The sequence below is a fragment of the Monodon monoceros genome, unplaced genomic scaffold (assembly GCF_005190385.1).
Source record: "Monodon monoceros isolate NGI ecotype Baffin Bay Population unplaced genomic scaffold, NGI_Narwhal_1 Super_Scaffold_12, whole genome shotgun sequence".
NCBI lineage: Eukaryota > Metazoa > Chordata > Mammalia > Artiodactyla > Monodontidae > Monodon > Monodon monoceros.
The window spans coordinates 163,659,085-163,668,273 of NW_021703768.1; the positions used below are offsets into that span (position 1 = coordinate 163,659,085).

The 9,189-nt window shown below is 54.6% G+C and overlaps 1 protein-coding gene across 3 annotated transcripts; it reads right to left on the minus strand.

Moving 5' to 3' along the window:
- Positions 1-4,900: 4,900 nt before the first annotated feature.
- Positions 4,901-8,803, minus strand: ACP5 (acid phosphatase 5, tartrate resistant). 3 transcript variants are annotated; one of them, XM_029219211.1, is made up of 6 exons: positions 8,511-8,803; positions 7,527-7,614; positions 7,011-7,307; positions 6,673-6,800; positions 6,195-6,540; positions 4,901-5,781 (listed from the first exon to the last, which is right to left on the minus strand). In XM_029219211.1, exons 3-6 carry the CDS (start codon positions 7,305-7,307, stop codon positions 5,503-5,505), a joined length of 1,050 nt encoding a protein of 349 aa, XP_029075044.1. In that variant the 5' UTR covers positions 7,527-7,614; positions 8,511-8,803; the 3' UTR covers positions 4,901-5,502. The 3 variants fall into 3 exon arrangements, with proteins under 3 accessions (XP_029075044.1, XP_029075042.1, XP_029075043.1); XM_029219209.1 differs by lacking the exon at positions 8,511-8,803 and adding an exon at positions 7,821-7,931; XM_029219210.1 differs by lacking the exon at positions 8,511-8,803 and having other exon boundaries at positions 7,527-7,650.
- Positions 8,804-9,189: the final 386 nt, after the last annotated feature.

Sequence of the window (9,189 nt, forward strand, 5' to 3'; positions counted from 1 at the left end):
ATGAGGAAGGCTCAAGAGAGGTAATTCGGAGGAGTGGTCAAGGGTTGTGTTAGGCTGTGATTAGTCTGAGACAAGCAAGAGGGGCTCTGGAAGGGGCCTTTGGAAGAGAAGCCAGGAGCTCAGGAGAAGGATCTGGATGTGATTTTGAGAGTCATCTGCATATGGAGGTTATTTAAAGTCTTGGGGCCAGAGGAGGTCACATGGTTTCAGGGGTAAGGGGCAAAGTGTAGCAAAAGAAGAGGGCTAAGAAGGACACCAGGGCTCCCCAGCCTTAGAGGTTAGGAGGAGGAGCCAGCAAGAGACTGGGCAGAACAGTGAGGTAGGAGGAGGAAGACGTGGGCTGCCCTCTCCCAGAAGCCTCCAGAGGCAGGTATTTCAAGACAAGAGTGATCAGCTGTGTCACATGTGGCTGCGAGTTTGAGTAAGATGAGGAAAGAGAATTGACTGTTGACTTTGGCAAGTGTTTGGTCCCTGGCAGTCTTGATAAGAGCTCTTTCATTGGAGCGATTAGGAAAATAACTTGTCAAGAGATCTATCGATGTATTTCCAATAGACCTATCTCCAAGAAGTCCTCTAGAGGGCAGTGTTACTCTCAGAACTGCCAAGCTTAACCCTTGGCAGTGCCTCTCTGGAGGACCCCTTCTCCGTGCTTGTACAAACCTGGATATACACAGGATGGGATCATACCATACATGTTACCTTGCAACTTGCTATTTCCACTTAGTGGTCAATACACATACAGATAATTATTGTGTGACTGCCGTAGTCATGATTGCCAGGTTCACAGGTTTTCTGTCTTTTCTTTCCCTTTTCCTTTCTTCTCTCTCTCCCTTTCCTTCCTTCTCTCTCTCCCTTTCCTTCCTTCTCTCTCTCCCTTTCCTTCCTTCCTTCCTTCCTTCCTTCCTTCCTTCCTTTCTCTTCTCTTTCTTTCTCTGTCTCTCCTTCCCTCCCTCCCTTTCTTCCTCCCTCCCTTCCTTCACATCTTTATTGAGATATAATTGACAGACAATAAACGGCACGTTTTGACATATACATACACCTGTGAAACCATCACCACAATCATGATAGTGACTGTTTCCATCCCCCCAAGAAGTTTCCTTATGTCTCTTTGTAGTCAATCCCTACCCCACCCTCAGCCCTTGACACCAACTAATCTGTTTTCAGTTCCTACAGCTTTGTGTTTTTGAGGAAGTCCCATAAACAGAATCATACAAAACATAGCCTTTTGAATTTGGCTTCTTCTACTCAGCTCAGTACGTTTGCGACGTGTCCATTTTTCTTTTGGCCACACTGCTTGTGGGATCTTAGTTCCCCATCAGGGATTGAACCCATGTCCTCGGAAAGCATGGAGTCCTAACCACTGGACCGCCAAGGAATTCCCTATGTCCATGTTGTGTTTATCAGTAGTTGTTCCTTTTTATCATTGAGTTGTATTCCGTTGTATGGATGGACACAGTTTGTTTATCCTTTCACCTACTGATGGACATTTGGGTTGTTTCCATTTTGGGACGATTATGAATAAAGCTACTATGTACTGTCTCATTGAGATCTTTGGGTGGATGTTCGTTTTCCACTGTATTTTTTTAATTTAATTTTTATTTTATTTTGGAGGGTAGTTGATTTACTCTACTGTATTTTATTTCTACACTAAAACATGTGATTCCTCTGGAATTCATTTTTGTATACGGTCTGAAGTAGGGTTCAGGTTGTGTTTTGTTCTGGGCTAACCAACAAGGCAGATAACATCTTTCCTGGGAAGTTGTAATGTCACCTTAACCTACATCACGTTCTCACGTGTTCTTGAATTTGTTTCCGGATTCCCTCTGGACGTTTTCCCGGAGCCAGGGTCATGCTGTTTTGATGACAGTGCGTTTTGCTGTTTGGCAAGGCGGCTTTCTCACCTTGCTATTCACGAGTCTTGGCCTTGGAGGCTGTTGAGAGGGTGGATGTGGCCTGACTCTCCAGTGACAACCTCCTGGCTGAGTGAGGGTGCCGGTGCCAGGCCCAGCACCTGGTGTGAGGAGGGGAGTGGGGAGATGATAATATCCATGATGGTTGAATCAGATGCAGTTGCTCAGGAAAAGCGGGAAGAGATGACACTCTGTGACTGGTCTCCAGGAATTCTGCCATCTTATTTCCTGTAATTTACAGGGCATCTTTTTTTTTTTTAAACATCTTTATTGGAGTGTAATTGCTTTACAGTGTTGTGTTAGTTTCTGCAGTATAACAAAGTGAATCAGCTATATGCATACGTCTATCCGAACATCCCCTCCCTCTTGTGACTCCCTCCCACCCTCCTTATCCCACCCCTCTAGGTGGTTGCAAAGCACCGAGCTGATCTCCCTGTGCTATGAAGCTGCTTCCCACTAGCTATCTATTTTACACTTGGTAGTGTATGTATGTCAATGCTACTCTCTCACTTCGTCCCAGCTTACCCTTCCCCCTCCCCGTGTCCTCAAGTCCATTCTCTACTGACTTTCTGACTTCACTCTGTATGACAGACTCTAGGTCCATCCACCTCACTACAATTAACTCAATTTCATTTCTTTTTGTGGCTGAGTAATATTCCATTATATATATGTGCCACATCTTCTTTATCCATTCATCTGTCGATGGACACTTAGGTTGCTTCCTACAAGGAATCTTTCTACCCATGGCCGTGTGCTGGCTGACATTGTCCCCTGAGCTGGAAGGAAGCCCTCTAGGAGGGCATGTGTCTATCCTGCCTTATTCCTTTGGGTGCTCCTTGAGTTGGCGCAGGACTTGGTCCTTGGTGCTTGGTAGACATGCTTGGCCATTGTGGAGGAGGGGGACCAATCCCCCTCCCTGCCACTAGTTCCCTGTGTCAGCTTGGATGTGTCACTTCTCCTTTCCACCCTCTGGGCCCTGTGAACTAGGATGTTGGGCTAATTCCACACTCTGGGCCCTGCAAACAGGGACACTGGGCTGACTTCTGATTCAGACCCCTGCCGGCTTGGAGCCTCTGAGTCAGTGGGAAGAGGCAGGGTGGCCGTGAGCTGCCTTGACTGTCGTGGTTAAGATTGAGGGTGTGACGCTTCCTGGATATGACCTTCGGCACCTGACTTAATCTGTTGAGCTTCTGTCCTCTGAGAAGCCAGGATGATGCTGGCCCTTTCCTCCTGGGTCAGGATTAGAAGGGATGGCGGGTTAATTTGGCGTAGAGCTTGGTGGGTGGTAATGTCAGCTGGAAAGAACTCAGGGCTGGCATTCTGGTAAGACAGCTTTGCTTAATTTTTTTTTTTTTGCGGTACGCGGGCCTCTCACTGTTGTGGCCTCTCCCGTTGCGGAGCACAGGCTGCGGACACGCAGGATCAGCGGCCATGGCCCACGGGCCCAGCCGCTCCGCGGCATGTGGGATCTTCCCGGCCCGGGCCACGAACCCGTGTCCCCTGCATCGGCAGGCGGACTCCCAACCACTGCGCCACCAGGGAAGCCCCAGCTTTGCTTCATTTTAATAGTAACACATGTTACCTTGTAACAAATTCAGCAGTGTTGACTGCTACAAAGTAGCAAACAGAAGGTGCCACTTCCATCAAGTCCCTTTCCCCAGAGAGGTGAGGCAAGGGATGCTCATGACACACGTTCAGGCTTTGCAGGTATTCTTTTATTGACTATTTGGCAGTGACCAAAGGATGCTTGATTCAGGAGACAGCTGCACCCCCAGCAACCTCACTTATTTTACCCAGGGTGCTATTTCATTCTATTTAGGTGGGCTGGCAGCTGGACCCAAACAGTTGGGTCCCTGGCCCCGTAGCAGCTGAAGTGGCTGTTGAGGGCAGGCCAAGAGAGCAGTTCCTGTGACGGGCTGGCTCAGGCTGTTTGTGGTGGGTGTTAGTCAACTCAGAAGCCCAGAGGGGAACTGGGTTTCTCTGCAGCTTTCAGTTCAGGGTGAGCATTCTGCTTTCAGCATGCCTCGGCAGGAACAGGCCCTGAAATAATTCTGCTTCTGGAAGTTTTCCTCTGTACGTACTTGCACAGATGTGCAAAAGCATGGGTCCAGGTGTGTCCACTGCAGCTCTGTTGGTAAGAGGGAGAGACTGGAAAAGATTGGTTTATCCTACAAGCATATGTGCATATGTAGGAAATGAATGTGTGGGTCATTTATGGTAGCATTGTTTGAGGATAGCAATCCAGGTGACCCTCAGTAGATGGCTGTTGAGATAAACAGTTGGGGACTGGCACACAGTGGGGCCTCTGTGGCTGCAGAAAGAAGTTCCCCCAGAGGGCTGATGGGCAGATCTCCAGGTACAACAGGCAGAAACAGCAAATTGAAGAAGAGAACCTTTGGGGGTGCAGGAAATGCTTTTATCTTGATTGTGATGGTGGGTTTGTGAGTGTGTGCCTTTGTCAAAACTTACTGAACTGCAGACTTTCAGAATGTGTCAATTAGACCACAATGAAGTTGGTTTGAAAAAGAAAACAAAACCAACACCAAAAAAGCAAGGTGCAGGTCAGTGGGAAAGGGGAGGAAAAAACAGTTCAGGTTTGCTTTCATTTGCGCACTGAAATCCTGCAAGGAAGCCCAAGGCATTTACAAAAAGCTATTTCCTTTTTGGAAAGGTGGAGGGACAGATGGGAAGGGGGTGAAAGATATTTTACCTTTCTACGGTTTAGATTTTCGAACCATATGAATAGCACCGATTCCACAGTGAAATGAACAAAAATGAATGTTCTGATATGAACAGTCCACCTGTGGTTAAATAGACCCCCCCCACCCCAGAAGAAAAAAAAAGAACTTCCCTGTCAGTCCAGTGGTTGAGACTCCGTGCTTGCACTGTGAGGGGCATGGGTTCGATCCCTGGGAACTAAGATCCCGCCAAAAAAAAAAAACAAAAGGAAAGAAGAACTGCGTATACATTGTGATGCTTTGTGTGAAAAAAGGAGGATGTTTTTATTATGGAAGGAAAGAACATGATGATGGCTGTCCCTAGGAAGGTGAGCATGGGGGAGGAAGGCTTGCTTCACGTTGGACCCTTCTTTGTGTTTGGTCTTTACTTAAAATCGCATCCATGTATGAGGCCAGTTGGTTATGGATGAGGCTTAGAGATGGAGACGCAGGCCAGCAAGTGGGGGAGCCCAGACCCTTTCAAACCCAGGTGATGCATCTCGCCAGTGAGGTGAGGAAAGGGATGCTCATGATACACGTTCAGCCTCTGCAACTATTTTTTTTTTATTGACTATTTGGCAGTGACAGAAGGATGCCTGATCCAGGGGAGGGCTTTCCCTCCCTGTCCCCCAGTGCCCGGAACTCAGGCTGGGCGAGCCCGGCCAAGGGGCCTGGCACTCTGGCCGGAACACGTGTCCATGCTTCTTTCACGTATCTGGGCATCCTTGTCACAAAGGCCACGTGGCACCACAGTTTCTCATCTGTCCTTCTCCTTCCTGCTCTGCCGTAGCACCACCGGCCCTTGAGAAAGCCTGCCCATGGGCAGGGGGTCCCAGCGGGACCCACTCACCCACCAGCTGGGAGGCGCCCCTAACTCAGGCCCCAGCGTGGAGCCCCCGTCGGTGCTGGTGCTCAGACTTGGCTTGCCTTGGCAACTTGGTCTTGAAGAGGGACTTGCCCGAGGCCTCGATGTAAGTGATGCTCATCTCTTTGGGGCTGATCTCAACGTAGGCGAAGCCACCCAGTGAGTTCTCGGCCCCGTAGTGGAAGCGCAGGTAGCCGTTGGGGACCTTGCGCAGGTGCTTCTTCGAGGGGTCCATGAAGTTCCCGGCCCCGCTCAGCACGAAGCCCACGCCATTCTCATCCTGAAGGTACTGAGGACAGAGGAAGCAGGGTCAGTGGAGTCCCCAGCCCCTCAGTGAGGTTTACCACTGGCTTGGTGTCTACCTGTCTTGAGTCCAGGGTCAGGCCTGTGATGGACCACAGAGTCACCTTGAGCAAGGGACATACCCCACCCCCTCCTGTCCTGGGCCTCAGCTTTTCCCACGTGTGAGAGTGTATTGCTCTGAGCAATCAAGAGTCAACTGGGACCCGTGAGATGGCTTTTAGGGAACTTTGGGCTGTTTTCTGGTTAGTGAGCATAGAGTTTGAGAGAGAGTGACATTCAGGGGGCTCCCAAACAGAAGGAGGACCGCACTAGGCCATGTGGCCCAGTGGCTGGGCTGGGGACCCCTTCCCAGGCTGGGGACCCCTTCCCAGGCTCTCACCCCACCCTCAGTCCCCTCACCTGCAGGTTGTGATCATGGCCGCACAGGTAGGCGGTGACCTTGTGCGTGGTCAGCAGCGGTAGCAGTTGCTTGACCAGGCAGTGGGTGGGCCCGTGCTCGGCGATGGACCACACGGGGTAGTGGCCGGCCACCAGCACGTAGTCCTCCTTGGCCGCCGCCAGCTGCTTCTTGATCCAGGCCAGCTGCGTGCGGGCCATCGCCAGGTTGCGGGGCCTCTCGGGCTGCTGGCTGGCAAAGTCGTCCGAGTTGCCACACAGTGTCACTGTGTCCAGCATGAAGATGGCCACGGACACGTTGGACCGCGGGATCTTGAAGCGCAGGCGGTAGTAAGGGCTGGGGAAGTTCCTGTGGATGGGATGGAGGTGGTGGGCGCCCGTCTTGGGCAGAGAAGCCCCAGGCTCAGCTCTGGCTGATGGATCTCTTTGCCCACCTGAGCGAGGCTGGCGGAGGGGTGGATAGAAGGAGGGGCAGGCTCACCAGCGCTTGGAGATCCTGGAGTAGGCTATCTGTGCCGAGACGTTCCCCAGATGGTCGTGGTTGCCAGCCAGCACGTACCAGGGCACGTTGCGGAGTGAGGAGGCAGAGAACACGTCCTCAAAGGTCTCCTGCAGCCGACAGAGAAGGGAGCCCCGCCCCCCCGCAGGTTCAAGCAGCTGTCGGATGCTCCCACCAAGTCAGGCGCTATGTACAAGGGAGACGCTGAGTGTGCTAGGCGTCTACTAGTGTCATCTTCCCTCTGCCCTCTCCAGAGTCAAAAGGTCGAGGGGCTTCTCCACGCATCCCCCCGCCTCCACACCTACTCCAGTGGCGCACACCTGGAACCTCTTGTCTTTGGCATCCTGCACGCCAGTGAAGTAGAAATTGTCCCCCAGGGACAGGATGAAGTCTGCGCCCAGGATCTGCACGGTCCTGGCAATCTCCTTGGCATTGGCCATTTCCCGGGCTGTGTAGAACGGGGCATTGGGGACCCCTCCCCAGTCACCCACGGCAACAAAGCGCAGTACAGGGGCGGGGGCGGTGCGGGTGTTGGTACTGATGCCGGCAGCCCAGGGGAGCACCAGGGGGAGCACCAGCGAGGCTTGCAGGACGAGCAGCACCGTCCACGTGTCCATCTGGGAGGGGAGAGACAAGCGTCTGGGGCATGGGCAGCATGCGCCCCCCGAGATCCCCACTTGCCCTGCTCTGAGAAAGGAGGAGACGGCTCCCTGCAGGGATGGCCTGGCTCCCTAGCTCCCGGGACTTGAGTGCAAGAGCTGGCTGGGAGGGTCAGGGGGCGGGCAGGGTCCAGCCAGTGGGGTGGGAAGCGGGGGTATGCCGGGCCCAGTACTCACCCTGGGGGAGGCACAAGCCAGTCGGCTGGGGGCTCAGAGAGGCAGGTGAGCTCCAGAGCAGAACTGGTCGTCACTGAGCCTTTATTCCCTGGGGGCGGAAATGGATCATTAGAGGGGATGATGCAGTTTCTCCGCCAACTGTTCCAGAAGCCCTCCCCTCGGGTCATGTGAGCCTTGGAGTTAGTTCCCCGGCAGCCGGACACGGGATTCGAGGCGGGAGCGGGGGTGGGGGGTGGGGGTGGTCTGGCCTATGAGTGCAGCCGCGCCTGCCCCACAAGCTCTGCGTCTGCTCACAGGAGCGCGTTTGTGTCGTTGGCCTCGTGTGTGCTGTGTGCGCAGCTCTATCTGTGCGCCCCGGCCAGGCACCTCCCGTATGTGTGTCCGTGTCCTCCGCGGACGTGTTTGTCTGCCAGTGCCTGGGTGTGTCTGAGCTGTTTTCTGTGTGTAGCCAAGCGTGCCTGCCTCGGTCACATGTCTGCCTGGGAGTCCCATGTCCCCGTGGCTGTGGACACTGAGCTGGCAAGGCCTGTGTGGCAAGCCTGTGACGCGCGCCTGCGTCCTCAAGTGGAACTGTGTGTGCGCGATGAGGAGTTGTGTGTCCCTGTCATGTGGCCAAGCCGAGTTGTGTGTCTCTGTGTTGTGTTTCTCAGCTGAGTTGTAGGTCCGGTGTGTGAGGTGTGTTTGACAACATCTGAGCCCTGAGTCCCAGGGTCACACCCCCTCCCCCAAACAGCAGGGGCTCCCTTTTCCAGGAAGTCCTGCCCATACCTTCCTCTCTGCCCCACCCCCCATTCCTGCAGGAGGAACCCAGGCAGGAGGCAGCTGGTGACAAGCCGTGTGACCACAGACTTTTGACCCTCACACCCTCAGACCCCAAGGGCAGGGGGGCAGGCTATGGGGCAGCGGGGCCCCTGCACTTGAGGCCGCTCTGACCTGCCCCTCCCCTGCCTGCCTCCCTCCTCCCGGCCCTGACTGCACACTCACGCTGGTTCCCTACAGCCTCTTGGGAGAGTAGATGGGGGCCCCTCATTCACGGCCCCGCAGCCCCGACAAACAGGAAGTGGGTCACGAGGGCAGGCGGAGACCCCCTCCTCCGGGTGGAGACCTCCCGCCGCCGCCGGGCGGTCTCAACTGGCAAAGGCTGGGCCAGGGGTCAAGGCCAGGCGCGGCCTTGCGAATCGAGCTGCAGGAGTGCGGGGTGCTAGCCGTCGGGGCTGCCCCAGCTTTAAGGAGGCAGCAGTTAGCCCGCCCTGCCGGCGGGGAGGGGGCGGCCCAGGTGATACCCGGCTGCAAGCGCGGGCGCCTGGGCCTCCTGGCCAGGCCGGCGCGCCCGGGGATGCTGCTGGGCCCCTGCGCGCCACCACGCCTGCGGGGCGCACTTCTGTAACAGGAGGTAACGTTCCCTGGAGGGCGGCGCAGACCTGCCGATTGGCCTGCAGCTCGGCCGGGCAGGGTGGCTCGGGGACCCGATTTCCTCCCCCTGTCCCCACGCAGGCAGAGTCTCCACCTGCCTGCGCACTTGGGGCGCCCACAGCCCCCACAGCGCTGGGTGGGGCCTCAGCCCCGGGCTGCACCACCCTCTAGTGAGGAAGTCTCATCGTCAACCTCAATTTCCTGGTCTTTCGGTGTGAGGGCAGAAGAGTCCAATCTTACTTAGAATCGC

What these genes read in the sequence shown, in the direction of transcription:
- ACP5 (XM_029219211.1), bottom strand. Translation starts at nt 7,307, where the DNA reads ATGGACACGTGGACGGTGCTGCTCGTCCTGCAAGCCTCGCTGGTGCTC. An exon ending in TCCAGGATCTCCAAGCGCTG is followed by an intron (nt 6,541 to 6,672) that starts GTGAGCCTGCCC and finishes TCCCATCCACAG; the next exon opens with GAACTTCCCCAGCCCTTACT. An exon ending in GCCATGATCACAACCTGCAG is followed by an intron (nt 5,782 to 6,194) that starts GTGAGGGGACTG and finishes CTCTGTCCTCAG; the next exon opens with TACCTTCAGGATGAGAATGG.